Source organism: Rhinopithecus bieti, unplaced genomic scaffold (assembly GCF_001698545.2).
Source record: "Rhinopithecus bieti isolate Rb0 unplaced genomic scaffold, ASM169854v2 scaffold_42532, whole genome shotgun sequence".
In the NCBI taxonomy this organism is placed as follows: Eukaryota; Metazoa; Chordata; class Mammalia; order Primates; family Cercopithecidae; genus Rhinopithecus; species Rhinopithecus bieti.
Genome location: NW_016818301.1, coordinates 1,348,922 through 1,372,898, shown reverse-complemented (window position 1 = coordinate 1,372,898; position 23,977 = coordinate 1,348,922). Strand labels below are relative to the sequence as shown.

The window sequence follows — 23,977 nt, the reverse complement described above, 5'->3', positions numbered from 1 at the left end:
TCACACCTGTAATGCCCACTCTTTGGGAGGCTGAGGCTAGTGGATCAGGAGTTTGGTCAGGAGTTCAAGACCAGCCTGACCAACAGGGTGAAACCCTGCCTCTACTAAAAACATAAAAATTAGTCGGGCATGGTGGCTCATGCCTGTAATCCCAGTTACTCGAGAGGCTGAGGCAGGAGAATTGCTCGAACCTGGGAGGTGGAGGTTGCAGTAAGCTGAGATCACACCACTGCTTTCCAGCCTAGGTGACAGAGCGAGACTCTATCTCAAAAAAAAAAAAGAAAAAAGAAAAAAAAAAAGATCATGGGTTCAAGACTGGGTGATGATACAGGAAACTGATTATCAGGATGTAGGAGAAGGGAGGAAGGATGGAAGGGAGATGGCCTCAGATCCTCCTGGCCTGGAAGCTGGGGTGAGGAATAATAAAGGTAAAAGCACACTCCATGATTTGAACTTCAACACACATACAAAAAAAAACACATTTTCTAAGCTTCTTTTTCCCAGGTATCTTCCCACACCCCTATGCCCTCCATCATATAGAGAAGACCCTGGGCTGGGAAATCAGGCAGACCTGAGATTAATCCCCACTCTATTACCAACTGTCTGTGTGACCTTCAGCAAGTCACATGACCTCTCTGAGCTTCAGTTTCCTCATCTGTTACCTGGGGATAATTCTCAGAAGGCAGGTGGGAAAATTGAGTGATAAGGTATGTGTAAAGTACTTGACATGTGGTAGGTAATCAACAAAATCTCTCTCTCTCTCTCACACACACACACACAGAGAGGGAGACAGAGAGAGAGAGAGAGACAGAGAGAGAGAGAGAACATTCACTAAATGGGAGATCTCCGTAGGTAAGCCACTCAGCCTTCTGCACACCTGCACCTCCTATAAGCATCCAGCCTCTCTGCTGCATGCTGGAGAAGTGGGAAATTTTTGCCATCTCCACGTCCTCCTGCTTTGTTTCTCCAAGAAGGAGGCTACCTTGCTGCTCTGGATGGAGAAAGACAAAAGGAGACACCAGGGTGCCTTCCTATCCAGTTACAAGTCCACCCAGATCCAGCACTTAGAAAGCCCTCTCCTGCCTCTCTCCGTCCTGAGATTCTGACTCCATTTTGAGTGTTGGTTCTGGAATCAGTTTGCATTCAAGCTGTACTTGAGGGATGGAGGTGAAAAGGTGGGCTCTCCTCAAAAAAGGATGAGTTCATGTCCTTTGCAGGGACGTGGATGAAGTTGGAAACCATCATTATAAGCAAACTATAACAAGGACAGAAAACCAAACACTGCATGTTCTCACTCATAGGTGGGCGGAGCTTGCAACAATGAGAACACATGGACCACAGGGTGGAACATCCATATACTGCGGCCGGTCGGGGGGTGGGGGGTGCTGGGGAGGGATAAGCATTAGGAGAAATCTTAACGTAAAATGACAGTTGATTGGGTTGGGCGGTGCCAGCAAAGGGTGCAGCAAACCAACATGGCACATATACACCTATGTAACAAAGCTGCACATTGTGAACATGTACCCTAGTACTTAAAGTATAATAAAAAAAAAAAAATGCAAAGGTATACCTTAAAAAAAAAAAAAAAGGCCAGGCGCGGTGGCTCAAGCCTGTAATCCCAGCACTTTGGGAGGCCGAGACGGGCGGATCACGAGGTCAGGAGATCGAGATCATCCTGGCTAACATGGTGAAACCCCGTCTCTACTAAAAAATACAAAAACTAGCCGGGCGAGGTGGCAGGCGCCTGTAGTCCCAGCTACTCGGGAGGCTGAGGCAGGAGAATGGTGTAAACCTGGGAGGCGGAGCTTGCAGTGAGCTGAGATCCGGCCACTGCACTCCAGCCTGGGCGACAGAGCGAGACTCTGTCTCAAAAAAAAATAAAAAAATAAAAAAATAAAAATAAAACAGAAAAAGGAAAGGTAGGCACTCCCACAGAAGCTCCTGTCCTCAGAAATGAGTGGGGTGAGTATTCTCAGCCTAGTCTGGAGTGGGGGATAGAGAGTGAGAAAAGGCTCTAGCTAAGAGGGCCACTGGGTAGTTCAGGGCTGGATCTAGGAGCAGACAGAGGACATTCTCTGCATTAGAGGGTCATGGTCCCCTGCAGCTACTGGCATTGGAAGGTGTTAAGAAACTGGTTGCAACTCCAGTCTGAAAGGGCTGCCAGGGGCCTAAAACTGGCAGGGTTTGGGGATAGACTGCCAAATGGCAAGAAAATTTAAAGGAAAGCATTCCTTTCTGCCTGGGACCCCTATAGGATTTTCTTTTCCTTTTTTTTCTTTTTTTTTTTTTTTTTTGAAACGAAGTCTTGCTCTGTTGCCCAAGCTGGAGTGCAGTGGTGCGATCTCGGCTCACTGCAAGCTCCGCCACCTGGATTCACACCATTCTCCTGCCTCAGCCCCCTGAGTAGCTGCGACTACAGGAGACCGCCACCACGTCCGGCTAATTTTTTTTGTATTTTTAGTAGAGACAGGGTTTCACCGTGTTAGCCAGGATGGTCTCTATCTCCTGACCTCGTGAGCCGCCCACCTCAGCCTCCCAAAGTGCTGGGATTACAGGCGTGAGCCACCGCGCCCAGCCAGGATTTTCTTTTTATTTTATTTTATTTATTTATTTAGTTTTTGAGACAGAGTCTTGCTCTCTCACCCAGGCTGGAGTGCAGTGGCGCGATCTCGGCTCACTGCAAGCTCTGTCTCCCGGGTTCACGCCATTCTCCTGCCTCAGCCTCCCGAGTAGCTGGGACTACAGGCACCTGCCACTACGCCCAGCTAATTTTTTGTATTTTTAATAGAGACGGGGTTTCACCGTGTTTGCCAGGATGGTCTCCATCTACTGACCTCGTGATCCGCCCGCCTTGGCCTCCCAAAGTGCTGGGATTACAGGAGTGAGCTACTGCACCCAGCCCAGCCAGGATTTTCTAACTCTCCTATGAAAACTCAGGCCCCATAGATAACTTTCTCCCTCTATTCATTGTCCCCACTACAGGGTAGAAAGACATACAAGCTAATAGTAGGAGGATGGAGGAAAAATGACATGAAGTCTAATCTCAGAAAACTCAAGTTCAAGTCCTGATTCCAGGTTTTAATAGCTGAGCAATGTCAGGAAAACGGTTAAACCTCTCTAAACCTGATTTTCCTCATCTGTAAAATGGGAACAAACAGGAGTGTAATCAAAATATGTAACAATTGGTAAGGTGTGTGCACCTATGAGCATGAGAATGGACCTGTGAGCTGGACACTAGCTGGCCTTAGAGCCAGAGCCAGGGTCCTGGAAGCCCACATTGTGCCAGGGTCATAAGGAAGCATGAGTAGTTTAGGGAGGGGACTGGAAGAGCGCCCAGGGCAATGTAGGGCTCAGTAAGTGACTTTACCAACTGGCACCAAAGTATTTCCAGATATAAACAACCAGTACAGCCATACGGTACTGGGTGCAAGTCACACCTAAGGTCAAATCCCTACCTTATTAGCTACTGTATATATGGTTGTTTATTTCAGCTTGAAGTCTTTCCCCTTCTTGATCCTCCTCACTGGAGAAGGAATTGTGAGCACAGCTAACTACTTGTTTTCTTCTAGCCTAAGCATTGCTCCTTCTCTGTGGTAGCTCTCCTTGCTGCCTTCACCTACACAGTCTCCAGCTGGTTCTATGACCAGCACCACGGACAGCTCCCGCTAGCCAGGCCATCCCCCTTTCTCCTTCCTCCAACCTTCTATCGCCTCTTTCTCCACTTACCCTAATGTAATGTAATGTAATGAAATCCCGAGGTCTGAACTGAATGACAACACCCCCGAGAAGACAGTACAGTGGAGTGGCTAGGAAAAAGACTCTGGAGCCAAGCAGACTGGAATTTGAATCCCAACACCATCAGCTATCAACTGTATAATATTTTCCTTCATTTCTGTAAGAACCAGGTTCCTCATCTGTAAACAGGCAAACCTATAACTGCTACCTCAAAGGTTATGAGGTTTATAGGAGACAAAAGAATTAAGGAACTTAGCACAGTGCCTGGTTCATTACAGGTTCTGAGTAAATGAAGAACGCTGTTATTCTGTGACTTTCCATCTTACTTAATTCCTCACACCTTTTTCCACTCCATTTCTGACTAGAGCCCTCTCTCAAATGAAGGTGTTATGATATGACCACCGGCTCAGTGTGGCTGGCCTTCCTCAGTGTGGAAGTCAGCCTGGACTCAGGTATGGCAAGAGAGCCCACATTTAACTGGTCCATAAGATTCTGTGTTTGTTAGTTTTCTGTGTTTGTTAGTTATTTTTGCATTTTAAAATTTTGGAGTTAATTTTATTATTTTTCTTTTTAAAATTATTATTATTGTTACTAAGATAGGGTTTTGTTTTGTTGCCCAGGCTGGAGTACAGTGGCACAATTATGGCTCACTGCAGCCTTGACCTCTTGGGTTCAAGCAATCCTCCCACATCACCCCCCAACCCCCACCCAATCTGCCACCACCAGTAGCTGGGACCACAGGTGTGTGCCACTATGCCAGACTAATTTTTTTTTGTACTTTCGTTGTGAAGATGGAGTTTCACCATGTTGCCCAGGCTGGTCTTCAACTCCTGGGCTCAAGCGATCTTCCCGCCTCGGCCTCTCAAAGTGCTGGGATTACAGAAGTGAGCCACCACTCCAATGGAGTTAATTTTAGATGTACCAAAGTGTCACGAAAATAATACAGACAGTTTTCATAAACACTTCTCCCACCTTTCCCTTACGTTAACATCTTACATGACCATAGAACAAAACCAGGAAATTAACCTTGATACACAAATGCTATTAACAAAAGTATGGCATTTAGATATCTCAAGTTTGTCCATTAGTGTTCTATTCCTGTTACAGTAGTTGAGGATCCCACTTGGCAGTTAGTTTTCATGCCTACTTAGTATCCTTCACTGTATCCTGAGTCTTTACTTGCCTTTCGTGACTTAACTGTTTTCAAGAGTACTGTCAGTTATTTTGTAAAAGGTTCATTCTGGGTTTGTGTCATGATTTCTCATGATTAGAGTGAGGATAACACAGAGGTGATATGCCCTTCTCAGAGCACTATATCACAGTGTTGATATGCATTATCAGTGATGTTAGCTTGATAACTGGCTAAAGTGGTATCTGCTGAGATTCTCCACTATAAAATTGCTATTTCTCTCTCTTTTTAGATTTTGATCATCCCCATCTTTTGCTTCTCTAGGATTAATAGGTCGAAACCAAGAACCCTGTCCTCACACTATCCTTTCCACCCCTACACTCCCAACCACTCTCCCAAGCCATACCCATTCCCTATCATCTACCTGGTTCCTTTCCTCTGAGTTTTCCTAAGTCAGCCATTCAGAGGTGTGTGCAGAAGCCAGATGCAAATGCACCTGGAGTTTGCTAGGGGAACAGGTTACTTTCTGAACCTTCTTGCTGAGGTCCTGCATTTTCTGCTTGCAGGGACATTCTGAGCAAATGTGGCTAGCAACGGTCCACAGGCATGTCCAATCCCATTCCCAGCTCTGGCTGCAACCCTTGAGCACTTTCTTCAACATTTAACGTTTGGGTTTTAAAAATCTCTAATCACATTTCTCTCCAATTGACCATGTATAACTTCTTGCTAACCACAAGCTTGTATCCATGAGCTTCCTTTCTTCTAGAATCACTGCAAAACTCCTCGCTTCTGCGGAGGTACTGCCAGAAAGGCAGACGTACAGTTGATTTTTTCAACCAACTGAATGTGGGGAGATGTGCTCATTCAATCCTCCCCTTTGTCACCATCTCCATCTGCCCCAAGTTTATTCCATTTCATAGTTTTCTTGTGCTGCCTCTTCAGATGACAAAGTGTTAGGCCACACCTCCTCCAGGCTCATGCAGTCTCCATTTTTAAAAGCCTTTGTGCCAAATTGTGTTTTGAGGCTCTGGAAAGCCTCAGGAGAAGGCTTCATTAGTCCACATTCCCTCTTTGCCCTTTGTCCTGGTTACTATCGCTGTGTAAGGAGTTACTCCAAAATGTCAACGTTCTGAACAGCCATTTTATTTTGTGGTTTTGTGAGTCAGGAATTCAGAAGCAGCTTGTCCATGTAGTTCTAGCTTGGGGTCTCTCATGTGGTTGCATTCAGACTTTGGCCAGGGTTGCAGCCATCTGAAGGCCCGGCTGGGCTGAATGTCCAAGATGGTGCACTCCCATGGCTGACAATTGACTCTGGCTGTTAGCTGGGGTGTCAATTGGACCATGGACTGGAACATCTCTCTATAGGTTAGGTGCACACACTCTCCAGCATGGCGGTCTTAGTGTAGAACCAGGCAGAAGCTGCATGGCCTTTCTGACCTAGCCTCAGACCAGATTTGAGGTAGACCCAGCATCTCTACAGGAGAAGTGTCAAAGAATTTGTGGACATATTTTGACCGTCCCCCCAACCCAACCCTATCCTGGATCCCCTCACAGCACCTAGAACATTATTCCTCCAGAACTCCCTTCTCTAACAGGGTTCTGGTTACTCCCAAGTTCATCAGTCCTTTTGGCTGAGGTGAGGATTATGTCCCTCCCATCCCCTTGGTTTGCTGCTGTAGGAGACCTGCGATCTGGTCTGAACTCTGCTAATGTTTGATTTTTAAGAAAATGAGTTCACCTCTCTGGGCCTCTGTTTCTTCATCTGCAAAGTAGGAATTAGGAACAACCTCATGTCACACACTGTTAGGATGAAAAAAGACATGTGAATATCACACGTAGCACACCTAATCCATAGTAGGTGAGTAATAGATTATGGAAGATATGGCTGTGGGCAAAGCATTTTCCCTCTTGGGGCTTTGGTTTATTTATCTCTGAAATGGGGGTAATAATTCCCCAATTCTGCTTCCCCACACGGATGACAGAGCTCTTAAATAGGCTGCAGGGAAGGCCAGCCCAGAGGTCAAACCCTGACCCTGCCTGGGCAGAAGGCCCAGCTGGGGTGGATGGGATGTGCATGCGTGCCAGGCGGCAGGTGTGACTCAGGCCGGTGAGGCACACAGGGCGCGGCTATATCTACCCAACTGGGCCTTATCAGATCCGAGCTGGCCACCACTTGACCCCGTGAAACAAAGAGGCTTTGAGAACCAGGCTGAGGTGTGGGAGGTGGGGCCGAGCCCCAGAAGGTACAACCACCCAGGGACCAGAAGGCACAGGCTGGGAAGCTGCCACCACCTACCCTGCCAAGGAGGTTTGCCCTGAAGGGGCGCCCCCCAAGGTGGGATGCTGGGTCTGTGTTCTCCAGAGAAGTCCTCCATTGCGGGAGCCCAGCCATCTTTGGGACACTACCTGCTGGGGCATTTCCCTCCAGGCCCTCAACTCCATTCCTGCCATGGGATAGAGCATTTCCCTTCCCCACCTCCCATTTTGAAGTCTCCCCTCCTCAAACTTCTAGCCCCAACTACACTGGCTCCCAGTCCCTGGGCATGCCCTGAACTTCCCCTCTGTACATCTGCTCCTGATGATCCACCCACCTGCCCTTGCCCAAGTCACTCACACCCCTGAAGACCCAGACCAACACCAGCCCCAGGAAGTCTCTGAGCATTGCGCATCCTGCCCCTAGTCTTGTCTAATTGCTCTGCACTTCCTCTGGTGTCACACTGTGTGGAGCTTCTCTCTGAATCTTCATCCCTGGCAGAATCTGCTAAGCCTGGCAAAAGCCCAGGCCCACCAGGACCAGAATTGATGGCTGTAAAAGTTGTACACTGCACAGGGCTCTAGGTTGAGCGAGCAGGGGGACTGCAATCCAGACACGCTCTGAAAGTCCCAGCATATACCCTGCATTAGTCTCTTCTAAATGGACTTCCTGCTCTGGGCACCAGACCAGGAGAGCTGCCTTTTCTAGTTGAGTGTCCCTGAGGGAGCACTTCTTACCAAATATTTCAATGGAGGGCTCCTATTTCCAGTTCCCACACAGGTGGCATAGGTGCTAGGGCTCTGCTGTCTAAAGGCCATGTGCATTGGGTTCAGCCCTTTCCAACACAAGACCACTCACTGTCAGAAGCCATTCTATCCTGAGACCTGTGTGTCTTAGGGAAGATGGCTGAGTGCAGGCGTGCAGGGCTTCCAAAGAGCCATGCAAGCGGTGACTGGGGGCTTTCCAAACAAAAGAGAGGAGGCTGCAAGGCCCGCCTGAGGAAGAGTACTTATGGAGAGGCCCCAGCACAGCCAGATAGGGGAACCAGGGTGCAGTGAGCTTCTATAGAAGGTAACTGGCCCAGGCAGCTCCAGAGGCCTCGCAGCCAGGAAGTTCCCCATTGTGACTCCTAGACCCTGACATTCCAGGTCCTCCCAGGGACCTGTGGACTTAGGCATAGGTCTTGCATTTTGCCTGGACTGGGATATCAGAGGCTACTCTGAATTTCTTTCCCACGCATTTCCAAGATAGAGCGGAGAGGCAGGCAGACAGAACAGGTTCTTGGAGGGTACCTTGAACCCAAGTAGACTCTTGGATGACAGGGAGAGAGGATATCTCTACAGGAAAGCCCTGGACATCACCCTTACAGGTGCAGCCACTAAGGCCCGAAGACCAAGGTCCAAGGTCAAGGATGCTGGGGGTGGGGGAGCTGGATTTCCTATTTAAAACCCCCAAAGTTGACTTGGGCCCTTTTCTCATCCCCTGGCTCATCCAACCCTGGCTTCCATCCTGGCCACTCTGTTGCCTAAGTGTCTACAATTCATCACCTTCTTTATGACCCTAGGGCCACTTCCCTAGTCTAGGACACCAACTTCCACAATTGTTCCCTCTGGTCTGCCTTCCATACTGTAGCCAGATGAGCTTTTGGAAGAACCTAGTCATGAGCTTCCTCTGTTTGAGGGCCCCCAGGATTGAGTCCTATTGTGTGCAACACAGGCTCTGTGTCATCTGCCTCCTGCCTCTGTCTCCACTTTGGTTTTTGCCAAGCCCACGTGACCCACATAACTTTACCATGCTGGCCTCATGGTGGTTCCTCTAAGCCTGCAAGCCCCTAAACCTTTGATTTAACTATGTCCTTAGCCTGGATCTCTTCCACATGCCTGCCAGGCAAACTCCTTCTTGCCCCATGTTGTAGCGTCATCGCCTTCAGGAAGTCTTCCTAATCACCAGCCACTCCATGGTGCTTCAGTAGCCACTGTGAGGATGTCAGCCACAGCAGTTGGTGCACCATGTGGATATCCCTGTCTCCCACACCTCTCCCTCCCAACTTAGGAGTTCCCTGAAGACAGGCACTGCCTCTTTCCCCCAACTTGGGCACAGTGCCTGACATGGAGTGGCATCCATTAACACTGACTATGAGATTGGCCAACCGCGGTGGCTTATATCTGTAATCTCAGCACTTTGGGAGGCTGAGGTGGGCAGATCACTTGAGGCCAGGAATTTGAGACCAGCCTGGCCAACATGGCAAAACCCCGTCTCTACTAAAAATACAAAAAATTAACTGGGTTTGGTGGCATGCATCTGTAATCCCAGCTACTTGCGAGGCTGAGGCAGGAGAATTGCTTGAACCTAAGGCAGAGGCTGCAGTGAACTGAGATCATGCCACTGCTCTCCAGCCTGGTGACAGAATGAGACCCTGTCTCAAAAAATAAAAAAAAAAAATAAGCATTGACTATGAGTGACCGTCACAGTTGTGGATGCAGCAGCCTTTGGTGCTAAGCTTGGGCCCAAGTGGAGAAGGAGGCGTCGGATCTGCACTGCCTGGGTCTGGGCAGTGCAAATGACCCTCCTCTGGGTCTCGGCACTGTACAGAGGATGGGAGAGATTTGGGCCACCACACTGCAGACGCGAAAGATGATCTCTAGGCTGTCTCCTTGTTTCTTCATATCTGGGCCCAGGATTCCAGGAAAAGCTGTACGGTCCAACTCCCATCCCAAATTTGTTCTTTTGAGGGACTGAATTCATACAAAGTTCTTTGTCTTTGAAATCTTTGAAATCTTTGTCTGAAGAATGAATTTTTTCCCTGAGGAGGCCCATCTAGAACAGAAAGGTCTAGGGACACCAAATGACTGTGTCTGCTGGACCACATGTGCCCAACCCCAGTAGGAGAGGCGCCCCCCCACTCCTTCCCCCATGACCTGGGGAGTCATCCACTGCATGCATCCACACTCACCAACAACTTGTCACTGCAATCTGATCTCCCAGGTAGAATGTCTACAGGGAGAGAATGTGTGAATGAATGGACAAGAGCATCTTGACCTTGGCCTGATATTTCTCACTGTGAATGAGTTCATGAACATTTTGGTCCCTGTGAGCCTGGTCAGTAAGAGTCTGCCACAGAGAGATGGGTCCACTCTAGATGTGTTGACAAAGCAGATTTCCAGACCTCAGATGCTGAATGTGACCTTCCAGAGAAAATCTGAGTTCCCCAGAGGAAAAGCTTGGGGGTAAAAACAATGTGCACAAGAGCCAGTCTGGAAGGATTCAAATTCTGCTTCTGTTGTTTGCTGTGTAATCTTGGGCAAGTTTTTCCCTGTGCTTCTGTGTTCTCTTCTGGAAAGTGGTAATATTAAATGAAGTACACACCACGTAGGGTCATTATGAGCATTAAATGGGCTACTGAGTGTAAAGATCTAGAATGATGCCTAGCAAGGGTTAGTCATCATTAAATGATAGCAGTTATCAATACAGCCAGTGGAGCCCGATTTCTCCAGATGACACAGACCACAGAATAATGGTTTTCTCTGGCATTTTCTTCAATGGATGTGAAGAGAGGATAAGCTAAGAGTCTGAACAGTCATCCCCACCACTTTCAACACAGTCATCTGTGTAAGAGGACAGAGCCTGGGCAGTGGCACACTTCAACAACTAGCTCCCCAAGGTGGGGGGAAACCCTAATTTGTAGACTCTGCCAATTTCCAGTGTTCTATGGCCACTGTGCCTATTTCTTTTTTTTTTTTTGAGACAGAGTCTCACTGTGTCGCCCAGGCTGGAGTGCAGTGGCGCGATCTCGGCTCACTGCAAGCTCCGCCTCCTGGGTTCACGCCATTCTCCCACCTCAGCCTCCGAGTAGCTGGGACTACAGGCACCCGCCACCATGCCTGGCTAGTTTTTTGTATTTTAGTAGAGACGGGGTTTCACCATGTTAGCCAGGATGGTCTCGATCTCCTGACCTCGTGATCCACCCGCCTCGGCCTCCCAAAGTGCTGGGATTACAGGCTTGAGTCACCGCGCCCGGCCTCACTGTGCCTATTTCAACTGACTCACAAAACTCCTGAAAATTTTGTATCACTGGACCTAGGACCTCAGCTTATCTGTAGTGAGTATAGAAAAATTTCCATTGGGATGGAGGGATGAAGGGAAAGTAAAGAAGGGGGTCATACTGTCTTGGCAGTAAACCGGGCCTCCTCTGGACTAAGCAGCAGTTCTTGAGTGTGGCCCATGGACCATCTGCCATGTTTGGGGTGTTTGCAAAACTAAGCTCCTGGGCCTTGCACTGGATCTACTGCACTGGATCTACTGCACTGGATCTGGGTGCAGTAGCTCATGCCTGTAATCACAGCACTTTGGGAGGCCAAGGTGGGTGGATCACGACGACAGTAGATCAAGACCATCCTGGCTCACACGGTGAAACCCCGTCTTTAGTAAAAATACAAAAAAAAAAAAAAAAAAATTAGCCAGGCATGGCAGCAGGCACCTGTAGTCCCAGCTACTTGTGAGGCTGAGGCAGGAGAATGGCGTGAACCCAGGAGGCGGAACTTGCAGTGAGCCGAGATTGTGCCACTGCACTCCATCCTGACCAACAGAGTGAGACTCCATCAAAAAAAAAAAAAAAAAAAAAAAAAAAAAAAGTGGAATCCTGGAAGTAGGGCCAGGAATCATCTTTAAACAAGCTTCCCAGGTGATCCTGACGTTTCAGAACTGCTGGATTAGAGATCTCTGACCTATCCGAGAAGTCAGAATAGTCCACAAGATAAATGTGAATTTTACAGAATCTTTTCATACTGTGGTCCATTACCAACAGGGAAGAGTCAGAAGCCCAGACCCTGAGAGCACAAGGGCATGGTTATAGATGAGTGAGGTGACCATGGACTTGTCACCTCTGTTCTCTCTCGGATCCATCCTTGTTTGAGGTAAACGGTGAGGTCAGTGTGTGAAGGCCCTGCCCTGTGCAGAGCACAGCTCTCTGTAGGGGCTTTGCAGAGCTACTGGGTGGGAATGGACCTGCAGCGACGGTGGAAGGCTTGGAGTTTCTGTCCTTGGAGGAAGGTGAGCCAGGCCTCTCTGAGGAGGGAAGAAAACCCTGGACAGACCCTTCCAGGGCTCCAAACTATCTGTGAATTGTCCCCTCTCAGCATCTTGGACTCTGTGGCTCTAACAACTTAAATAATTTTTATTACAAAAGGAAGAAAAGACCAAAACATCCCCAAAATTCTCCCATGGGCTTCCCCCTCCGCACCAATAAATAAGGTATGGGAGACTGACCAGCGGAAGGGGTGGGGATCATGGTTCAGCAGAAGAGGGAGCTTAGCCCGGGGGGTGGCAAGCACATCCAGCCCACTTCCCCCAGTCCCCGGCACTATAGTCACATTGGCCAGAACACAGAACTCTGCCCACTGACGGCAACAGTCTCTGGATGTGTCTTGAGGAGTGTGGCCGGGGAGGAATGTCATACCTCAGAATGGCCGGGATGGCTGCCCCACCCCTGTGGCCTTCCCAGTTCTGGACAGCATCGGGTCCAGCCAGTTCCATGCTGGCTCCCAGGGAATTTAGCAGCATCAACTGAGGTGCAAGCCCACCCAAAGGGGCCTAAGACAGATGGAATGGGCCCTCCCCAATGGGGGAGGCAGAGTATGAAAACTCATAGTGAGAGTAGGCTGAGTTGGGAGTCGCCGTGCCAGCCTCAAGGTCTCTAGGATAGAGGGGTCAACAACCACCCCCTCGCCAGCTCAGCTTGCAGCTCTATGACTACACCACGACTGGGGTGGGGGACCCTGGTGTTGCCCAGTCAAGTCTCAATGATGTATCTCCATGGCAGAGGAGATGGCAGGAGCCAGTGCACCCCAGCACAGGTCCCTTCCAGGGCCAGCTCCCTCCTGGCCGAGAGGCTTCCGGACCCAGTACAGCAGTTCCAGGAGGGCAGCGGTGGAGTCCTTTCAGCTCCCTGCCCCGGACATGCCCAGTGGGTGGAAGCTGCCCTCTTCTAGCAGGAGACGCCCCAGGCGGTAGAGCAGCTGGGGGTACCAATGCATACCCTCCCCAGGGGTCCAGCTGCCCCACGCCAAGCTGTGAAAGAGTCTCAGGGGCCAGAAGGCCAACTGAGCCAGGTGGTGGTCAGCCACGGCCGCGAAGCAGGATGCCACCACATCTTCCACCACCAGTGTCCCGTGCCTTGTGAGTGGGGCATAGGCCCCAAGGGCCACGTGTGTAGAGACAGCTGCCACGCGGGCAGGCTGCAGGCCTGGCACCCCAGCCACCAGCACGTACTGGCCAGGCTGCACGTGGCTGGCAAATGTGGCCCGGAAGCGGGCTGCCGGCTCCGTGTGATTGTCAGCCGTAAAGAGCAGGTGAGCGGGTGTGAGTGCCAGGCGGCGTGGGGGGTCCTGAGTCTCGATGACCTGGAAGGCTCTTAGCCTGTGGGGCTCGCGGTCCAGGAAAATGAGCACATCACTGAAGGTGGGGTTCCCGTCCTCCCCCATGGCCAGCACGCGGTCTCCCGGCCTCACAGCTGACAAGGCCACACGCGCCCCACTCTCCAGGCGTACCTGGGCTCCGGCAGGGAAGCAGCCACCCGTCTTGGCTGCAGCCGAGTGCTCTGTGGGAGAAAGGGACATGAAGGTGTTACTGCTGTGTAGCTCGGCCTCCTCCCCGTCACAATGACCCTCCCTTGGCCACCCCAGCCAGCCAGAGCTCCTCTTGCTCCCAGAGAGCCCCTGTCACCATATCCTGGCTCCTGCCCCCCACTTCCTATGCAGGCTTGAACCCACACTTCACTGCCCCCATCCCTCACTCCAATGTGATCTTCTGCCCCCTCCTCCCCAGCCTCATACCTTGCCAACGAGAGGAGCACAGTAGGGCTCCAAGACCCAGTGGATGAGAAGGAAAGGGCTGCCTCATGGAGCGGGAGGTTGCTTAGCTCCTCCGAGGCCTAGATGTTTTGTTATTTCACACCCCTTGCTCAGACCCTCCCCAAAAATTGCCCTCTCAGGCTGATTCCCCAGGTTCTGTAACAGAGCTGGCCCTTTGAACGTAGGGATGTGAGAGAAGCCCACCCAGTGGGGCGAAGGCAGACTCCTGGGCAGCCTCGGAGTGAATGGTTGGGTCAGGAGCAGGCCAGGGGCGAGGACACAGTCACCATCTTCAGTTCATGTGCTGAGTCCCTGTGCAGGGACAGGACACCGCGGCATCAGCAAGTGAGCTGGAGAACAGTGTTTGGGGGTCAGGAGTAATGAACAGAAGTGGCTGTCGTGGGCTGGTGTTTGTGGTGAAGGGTGGATGGGGCTTGCAGTAGACACAGTTGGCAGGGGAAGTACTGAGTGGAAGGTTCAGAGTGTGGTTGTGGGTCAGGGTAGGGTCAGGAATATCAACATGTGGGCCTGGGATCAGTGTGTGGGTCTATGAGAGTGCGACTACTACATGCTGCCAATGTGAAGGGCTGAGCCGGCAGCCAGGTGGGGCTAGGCTGGAAGCCACACAGGAACCATTTGGAGCCTCCATGGCTGGGTTCAGTGTAGTTGACAGGGTGCTGACAAGACTTGAGGGAGGGGTGAGGCCCAGTGCCTGCCGATTCTGATCAACAATGCGGCCAATCTGGGAAAATCCACTTTATTGAGTCCACTTTGTTTAGTCTGGCTCTCCTGGCTGGCTTTGCCCTGAAATGTCCAGCTTCAGGGCACGGGGTGTAGAGTTTGAGTTTGGGGACGCCTGCGCCCCAGGGAGGGCTGACCTGCAACTGGGTGATGGGTTCTGAGCCTCTGGGCTCCTGGTCAGGCATGCAGGTGTCTGGGCATATCCCGGCCCCTGGCCCCACCACCCACCTTATTCTGCACCAGGTGGGGTGGGGAGGCCTTTTCTGGAAGCCTGGCTTCCTCCATCTGTCCAGCTTGCTCTGTCTTGCACCTCCTGTGGCAGGCTCTGGACTGTGGGCCACCAGGTCAGCACCCAGCAGCCCTGGGACAGGGCCCTATCTCCCTAGGCTCCTACCATGACACTACCAGGCATGGGATGAGCAGGCAGTCAAGGTCAGGAGTAGCCTTGGAGAGCGCCGCTGATGTCCTCTTCCCCCGGATCCCTGCCTCCATCCCCGGGCGGGACTCTTCACCTTCTTGGCACTAGGCCTCCTGCCCACGCCCTGCGGCCCCGGCCCCGGCCCCGGGCCCAGCCCCCCGGCGGCGGCTCACCGGACTTGACGGAGCAATGCACGTGGGCCTTTGACTCGTAGTACACCCAGTCAAAGCCGGCCTCCACTGCCAAGCGCGCCAGCAGTCCATACTTATTGCGGTCGCGGTCTGATGTGGTGATGTCCACCGCGCGGCCCTCATAATGCAGGGACTCCTCTGAGTGGTGGCCGTCCTCGTCCCAGCCCTCAGTCACCCGCAGCTTCACACCGGGCCACTGGTTCATCACGGAGATAGCCAGCGAGTTCAGGCGGTCCTTACAGCGCTGGGAGAGGAATGTGCGCGAAATCAGCTGGAGCGAAATCGGCGGGAGGAGACGGCCGAGGTGCAGGTGTAGGCGCAGCCTCGCCCAGAACTCTCCCGCCACACCCACGGGAGCTGGAAGCCCGGGAGGGTGCTGTCCCTCTCCCTTAGGAACAGAGGGCCCTGAAGTGCTCCCTCCCTAGCATACAGCCTCCCCCGGGGATCTAGACCGCACGACGGTATCACAAATCTGGAGGAGGCATGGAGGCAAGCGCCCTGCCGGCGCCTTCTCTGGTAGGTAGAGGTCCCCTCCCTCCCTGTGCTGTCTTCAGCTCTGGGTATCCATCCCTCCACAGACAGGACTACACCTTTCAGCGCCCGGTCCCTCTGTGCCTCCAAGGCAGGAGGGCCAGCCAGCGGCCGGGAGGGAGGAGTGGCAGCGGAGTCGACTGCCTGCGGCGGGCCTGCGAGGCGTGCAAGGCCCGAGGTGCCCAGTAGGTGTCACCGCAGCCTCAGGGCTGAGGCCTGGGGACGACGGGCTCTGGAGGCGCGGCAGGTGCAGAGTGTCTCAGGAGCTTCAGGGGGTGTGTTGGAGGGGAATCGCCGGTCTGCCTGGATCCCTCGAGCATCACCGGGGACTCCTGCCAGGACCCTCTTATAATCCCAAACTGGCCCACACCCCCGCTAGAGATGACAGGGCCAGGAAATCAGAAACCAGTGGACTAGCGCCAGGGCCGCCCAATGCAGGGCCACATGCAGCGTCTTCCTCTGCAAGGCACATAAGGGGCTGACAATCCCAGACCTCCAGGACCTCTGCACCGGTGGCCCGCCCCTATACCGTGGGAAGGAACTCCATAAACCAAGCTTCTGATCTCAGGGAGCCAGCTCCACCACCCTCCTCATGTGGAGCTGGGGTAGAGCCATGCCCTGGGGGAAGGACGGAAGCGGCCATCCCTGGTTGCTGCCTCCTGGCATGCCTGGGTCCTGAGAGCCCAAGGGACTGTGCAGCTGACTCTGAGAAGAAGCTGGGGCAGAGGCCTTGGCCTGAGGGGAAAGGCCCTTCCACCAGTCCTCAACTCTGAGATTCAAGGCGCCAACAAGTGTAGGCAGCCCAAGACTCAACCTACCCCCACCCTGCAGAGCCTGGGCCTCACAGACCCTTGGACTCAGCCTCCTAGGAGCCAATAGCAGCTACAACCCAGGGCCTCGCAGGTCCTCGCTGGTGCACAGCCTGGCTGGGGGTGCTTACTGCCTGGGAAGGGAGTTCCGCTTGCTCCTTTGTAGACCCTGCTGTCAGGCTTCTAGCCCCTCACCTATGCCCGCCTGCAGCCCTGGTTCCCCGCCTCTCTCCCTCACTGCCACCGCCCCCTCTCGGGTCCAGAGCCCGGGCGTGCGCTGTCAATGATTGCCCAGCCCGTGGCCCGGATCCTTATCTGCATTCCTCGGCGCCCGGCCCGGCCCGGCCACCAGCCAACCTTCGGCCCCGACACGGGCCGGCCAGCCCCGGCGCCAGGGTGCATGCTGAGGGCCCTGAGTCTAGCTGCTCTTCCCAACGGATCTAGAAAGTCAGGGGCCTGCTTTCAGGGGGAAGCCTCGGGAGACCCCGGAGGAAGGGGGTGAAGGTCTCCCCCCTCGCCGACCTGGCTGCAGAGAAGGAAGTTTGCGCCTCTAAGCTTGGGTGGAGCGCGGGTCCCGCTCCCAGCATGCAGAGACTAGCGTCAGCCCTGGTTCCCTGCCTCCTTCGGCATCTCAGCCCCTCTCTTCCACCACCAAGCCCAGGAATACCCTAAGCTCAGTCCCAGAGCCCAAAGACCCCAACAACCTACCCTTCCACCGCAGTAGCACCCCTCAGCTCTCCGAACAGACACGTGGGCTCGCTGAGCGGGTTCCCTTTCCCACCTCCGCCTCCCCATTCAACTCTTCCTCGCTGTTCTTAACCCCAGACCCAGCCGGGACGCTGCTCCTGGAGGGGGCAGCGCATAGAACCAAGAGCGCACAGGGAGGAAAGGCCGTGGTGCCCCTACGCAACAAGAGATTCTTTGCCTCAGGGGTGCCGAAAGGTTTCAAAATGAAAGGGGCACAGCTGTGCAGAAGGTTAGGCCGGGAAGGACTGCGTGGGTCCCGGAGGCGCAGGAGGCAGCTGGGTAGAGGTACCTCCGAGTGCCGCGTCTGGCTGAGCTGCCAGTACTTTGGGGCAGAGGAGCCGCCGCCAACCTGCTGGGCTGTGGGGCTTGGCAGCGAGGAGCTCTTCTAGCAGTCTCCGCCGGGCTTGGGGATGCTGACACTCCTGCCTGGACCCCTGGCCAGCCCATCGTGGGCAGGAGGCAGGGGGGCTTGGCGAGAGGGGCAGGTGCCAGGGAGCGTGCCAGCCAGTCGAGAAAAGGTGCCGGGGGTGGGTAGGGCCGGGCAGGTGGCGGTGCTTCGGCGGCGGCGCGCTGGTAGGGCGGATCGCGCTCACCTGGGTCATGAGGCGGTCGGCGCCTGTGTTCTCCTCGTCCTTGAAGATGATGTCTGGATTGTAATTGGGGGTGAGCTCCTTGAAGCGCTCGGAGCTGCGAGCGATCTTGCCTTCATAGCGTCCGCTGGCGCCCAGGGTCTTCTCGGGCACGTTGGGGCTGAACTGCTTGTAGGCGAGCGGCACGAGTTTGCGCGGCGGTCGCCGGCGGCTGCCCACCACCCGGCCCGGCCCGCAGCCCCATGCCGCCGGCACCACCAGCAGCAGCAACAGGAGCAGGCAGAAGTGCAGTCGGGGCCGGAGCCGGGCGGGAGACATGGCCGGGGAACCCGGGGAAGCGGCGGGCGAGGACTCCTGGTGGGCTGATGGGCAGGCGAGTCGACGGGAGCGCTGCGGGGGCTCAGGCGTCCGGGTGGCTCCGGGGGGCTCCAGGCGGGGCGCCATGGGCGGCGCAGGTGCGGCTAGGGCCGGCGGGACTCAAGTGGGGGCGGGGCCCGGCCGAGCTGGTGGCGGCGACGCTGTCCCCCTCGGCGCCTCGACTCTGAGCTGCCGGGCTCGCCGCGCCAATAAATAGGCCGGCCGTTTGTTTTGGCAAACGCGGCGGCGGCGGGGGCGCGGCGCGGGGCTGCGGGCCGCCGGGCTGGGCTGCTGGCCGGGCGGCGGGCTGGCAGGGCCCCGCGGTTTAGGCACGCCCCGGGACCCGCCGGCAGGCGGGCGGCTCGGGCGGAGCGGGAGCTGCTGCCGTCTGCGGCGCGGCCCGGGGCCGAGTGAGAGGGGAAATGGAAGGGATCCGGGCTCGGGCCCCGCGCAGACCGCACCCTACCCATGTCCCTGCCTCCTGTGCGCTCGACAGCGAACCTGCAGCAAGGGCAACACAGCCTCCTCCCCCTCGGGCGGGCGGCCCCGGCACTAGCCAGCCCTAGTCCCGCTCGCGCCTCCGCCGCGCGTCCGCCCGCCCGCTGCCCTCTGCGCCCCCTGCGCTGCCCGAGTTTGCCCTCCCAGCCTGGACGCGCCCCACCCCGCCCTGGCCTCGCCTACCGGCTCTTCGCGGCTCTGGGGTGCCCCGCCAGGCGCAAACCTCCCGGACAGGAGCTGCCACCCCCACGGAGACCGCAACCCACGGCGCGGCCGGACGCGAGGGGCGGGGGGCAGTGACCGCACCGCACAGCCGCCTACGGTGTCCCCTGCGGGGAAGCAAACCCAAAAGGCAGGAGGCCGCTCATAACCTGGTGCCCCACCCTGGCCCAGGCGACGCGCCCTTTCAGCTTGGTGGAGCTTGGTTCTGTATCAACCGGGTGCACATCCCACAGCCTGCCTGTCGGTGTCAAACTGGGGGTGGGGAGTCTAGCCTTTTGAAGAGTCAAATAGGGGGTTTTAGTTGGAAACACTGTTAAAAGCGACAATATGAAGTTGCAAAGGGATAAGTCAATATGCAGAGAAGGATAGCTAAAAAGTTGACATCAACAGAATACCGAGGAACCCTGACTGACCATGTTAAAGAGAGGCCGCAAATATCTCAGTAACGGGGGCTTGCTATGAATGCCAAAATGATGCAAAGCCACCGGAACTGCTAAATAATTACTTGCTTCTATATTACACATTTAAAAGAGCAGAGAATATGTAGAAACAACTAGGAACGTGAACATGTGTTATGTGTTTTTATACGACATTCGGGAAAGCTGAATGAATTAGGATCCCTTCTGCCAAAACAAGTAAAGGCAAGTGTGTTAAAGGCAAACAAAAAACATCACCACCACAACACCAAACTATATGATTTGACTGTAATAGATTCTACAAATCCAATAAAGGTAGAAATGAAAAGATGAGAAATAAAAAGGCTTAAAAATTCTCATCCAAATTCTATTAATACAATAGGTACCATTTTATTGGTACTTATATTCCTGAATATGGGAGTTATTAGATATTATTGTACTACTTGTTCTACTTGCATTATCTAATTTAAACTCAAAACGGCCAAAGAAGCTATTACTGTCTACATTTTACAAATGAAGATATTGAAGTTCAGAGAAGATGAACAACTTGCTAGTGGCTGAAAAGCAGGGATTGAAGCCTATGACTCTGGCCCAGCCCCAGTTTTCGCCTATGCAGGTGCATTGTCCCTCTGTGCAGGACCAATCCACCCAACACCACCCGGTTTGGGGCTGAAGTAGCTCTTCACAGATTTACTCACACTCCCTGGATCAGTTTTATAAACACAAATTCAGGATTGGATGAGACTCAAGAGAGTGCTTAAGAGAGTGCTTAATCTAAGCGCTTGAAAGGAAACTGAGGCCCACAGAAAGAAATTTAGGATTGCTCCACTAGGAGTGGAGTGGTGCCTGCAATGTGGAAACAAAATGGATCGCCTCCTTTCCTCCCCTTTGCCCGCACCTTCTCCCCACCCCGCATGTTCTTTCTTGCACTAGCATTCAGATTCTGTTTCCTAGTCAAAGATGAATGTTGCTTCTTTTCCCTGAAAGCTTTCCAAGAGCTTTAACTTGTATTTTCCAGGGCTCAAGAACTATCTCTGCGATATTCTCCATCCCTTTTCCCTCCTGCCCCACTACCTCAGATTTCTGGAGCTGGGTCAGTACCTCTCACAAACCAGACAAACAGGGGCTCTCTGTTTTTATGGAGCTCCATGAAAGAAAATTCCATAGGCTTCTGCGGTCACCTATCCCAGTGTTTAATAATATTCTTCTAGAGAAGTTTTGCCTTAAATTTAATCTTTCTCCCTCCCTCTGTAATGCAAATTCAACTCATTCCTCTTTTTCTGGCCTTGGGGATTAGGACCATTATCCTGCTGATTATCCTTCATGCATTGTCTTGAAGAGTTGTTAAATTACTTTCAATCTTCTTTTCTCCAAGTAAGAGACAATTTCTTTAAGTTCTATCAGAGGTTCTAATTTATAATCATTTATTAGCTTTTCCATTCTTCCTCTCATTTCTCCTCTCTCAGACTGTGATTCTAACCTATTAAATACAAATCTGGTAAAGATCTGATCCATGTCAAATAAGTTCTTATGCTGTAAGTGCTGCCATAGCTTGCATAGGTGTGCCTCTGCAGCAGAGTCACCTCGTTGGTTGAGATTGGGCTTCACTAAGACCAGACCCTCCTCTGCCATGCTAACTTAGGAGCAGTGATAAGGGTGTGTGCTGGAGAAGCAGAGGGAGACCAGTGTATCAAGTTTTTTCTCTCTGCCAGGTGCTTTACACAATTAGTAAAATCTCCACAAGAATCCTCTGTGCATGACATTATTCTCCTTTTAGAAATCTGTAACTCCAAGATCTAGTCGCCAAGTAACTTGCCTGGGGTCCCAGAGCTAAAAGTTGAACGCAGAGCTTTTTCACTCCAAAGCTATACTGTTTTCTCAGGACATAATGGTGCTCCAAGATCTGAATCTCAAATTTGGGTCAACATCAGTCCAACCTCCTTCAATGGAGGAAGGGCGGAGACTGGGAGCACCATAAAGTGACCTGGAACACTTTAAATCCAACCTGGGGCCTCAGTACCCAGGTCATTTCTTGGTTGCCTAAGTTCTTAGCTGTTCAGTAGGTATAGGGTGGCTTTTAAACTGGGCTAGTAGTTCCTTAGACCTATCAAACAAGACCTGGTTCTTTTTCTGATCATTGCCAGCCTCTGCCAGCAGTATTGAAATTGGACAGGGGCAGAGTATGCCACTCTGGAAGCTCCAATGGCCTACAGGCTGGGACATGTGACCTCATTATCAGGAGAGAGCTGCAGTGATCGAGCCTCACTGGGCTCGACCCTCCTGAGCCTGCTGGTAAAATCACTTTCTTCTCTTACCTTTAGATCTCTTCTATCCTTCAATCAGCTCTATTTTGAAGAGGACAAATTATCTATTGCTTTGGATAATACGATTAATTTTTTGTTTAGAAAAGTGAAAGTTAAAAAAAACATTAGAAATGGAGGGAAATACATAATAGAACATAATTTAAATATCTACTTAGTAGACTACCATGTTAGCATTTTTAGTTAATCTTACTTTAACACTATATAGTACAAATACATTGTACTTATAGTATATACATATTCTATAGCATATCTTCACATCCATATACATACTGCATAGGTCCGCACTTCTATAGTCAACCAGTATTTTTTCTCCTAATCCTGCCACTTGACCAGATCAATCCAGCTCTAAATCCAAGGGTGGTAAGCCACAACCAGACAAGTTTCAGGAATGCAGTTAGTCCAACACCCTCCAGTGACCCAGTGCACAGCAACCCTGGCTCAGTAGAAACAGTGGACGTGGAGGTAGCAGACCCATGCCTGAACACCGTCTTTGCTACCTTCTACCTGTGTGACCTTAGACATGTTTCTGAACTTCCATTTCTCATCTATAAAATGAAAATAATATCATATACCTCATAGAGTTGTTGAAAGGGTTAAAAAATAAAAGCTTTAAAGTACAAATGTTACTTATAATTCACTTTTATCCTCTGCTGGGTTCACTTAGGGATAGCAGCAGTTTTCTGATTCCTATTACTCATCTAGGGGGAACATAAAGAGGCTCATGTGTGGTGCCCCAAGACAGCAGTGGTGATTAGGAGCCCCTACCTCTTTCTATTAGTGAATATCTACCTTGATGCTGTAGTATAATAGGCCCATAAGAACACAGAATGCAAACAGAAAAGTAGAAGATACAGTTGTCCTTGAGGAATTTACTATTTAACCTTAGAGATAAATCATGAAAATAAAAGACAATTACAAAGCCACAAATGCTACTCATAAGTGAATACAGAATAATGCATTATAAACTAGATAGGCTAATAGATTAGATGAATTTGGTCTAGGAGAATATGGAAATAAGAAGTGATTAGCCTGGGGTTAGACCTCTTGGATAAAATCAGTTCTGAAGGAGGGAAGGGAATGACTGAAAAGAATGAAGAGGATACTCAGGAAAGGGGAGTGGTACAAGCAAAGATGATGGCCTCGTAATGAAGAGCCAAGTTAGATGATCTAAGAAAGAGAGGAAACCCTAGTATCACCTCACAAAACCTTCACAAAAACCTTATGAAGTTCACACTATTATCTTAATTTTACAAATGCAGAAACTCAGATTCACAGCTTGTCCAATAGGGAGCTGGAGTTGGAATCCAGGACCCTGTTGACTTCATGGTAACAGTTTCTTGGTGAGTGATTCCCAGAGCAAGCATGCTGGGTTGTCCACCTCTGTTCAAGTCAACCATTTTCCTTCCTAAATTGAAGTAACTGTTTTTCCTCCTTCCAGAACTGTTACCTTCTTTCTTCTTGGGCTTTTAACACCTTATACTTTATTTGACTGACCACTTCCCCAACAAGATGGTGTCACTCTGACTTCTACTGTTGATTTTTTGAAAAGGTAAGCAACTCCACCAAATTTGGCCCCATATGCAGAAATAAAAGCATACCTTTCAAGCCTCTGATCAGTCCAGGTCACATTTGGAGATCCAACTAGAGCCACTCAAAACAATGCTTTGAAAGCTGGCTGTTGATTAGAAATGGGAATGTCAAGTTACCTTTGCTCAAACAATAAGCTCATTACAAGGTACTTCAGAGAGAGTCAGGCATTAAAGACCTTGCTTTGATGACTTTGAAAAGCTAGGAAAAGGCAGAATTAGTTACAGAGTGTTTTTCCCTCAAATCAGAGACCAAAGATTGTGGGAAACTCTTATCGTATAGAAAGACATTTACAGAAAAAAAGACAGATGTCTTTTTTTATCTAGGGCTGGGCTCTGGCTCACACCTGTAATCCCAGCACTTTGGGAGGCCAAAGCCAGTGGATCACTCAAGGTCAAGAGCTCAAGACCAGCCTGGCCAACATGGCGGAACTCCTTCTCTACTAAAAATACAAAATTTAACTGGGTGTGGTGATGCACGCCTATAATCCCAGCTATTCAGGTGGCTGAGGCACAAGGATGGCTTGAACCCTGGAGGCAGAGGTTGTAGTGAGCCAAGATTGCACCACTGTACTCCAGCT

The 23,977-nt window shown here is 51.8% G+C and overlaps 1 protein-coding gene across 1 annotated transcript; it reads right to left on the bottom strand.

Moving 5' to 3' along the window:
* Positions 1 to 12,271: 12,271 nt before the first annotated feature.
* Positions 12,272 to 18,607, bottom strand: IHH (Indian hedgehog signaling molecule). Its single transcript, XM_017856903.1, has 3 exons — positions 17,997 to 18,607; positions 15,299 to 15,560; positions 12,272 to 13,713 (listed from the first exon to the last, which is right to left on the bottom strand). Exons 1-3 carry the CDS (start codon positions 18,435 to 18,437, stop codon positions 13,055 to 13,057), a joined length of 1,362 nt encoding a protein of 453 aa, XP_017712392.1. The 5' UTR covers positions 18,438 to 18,607; the 3' UTR covers positions 12,272 to 13,054.
* Positions 18,608 to 23,977: the final 5,370 nt, after the last annotated feature.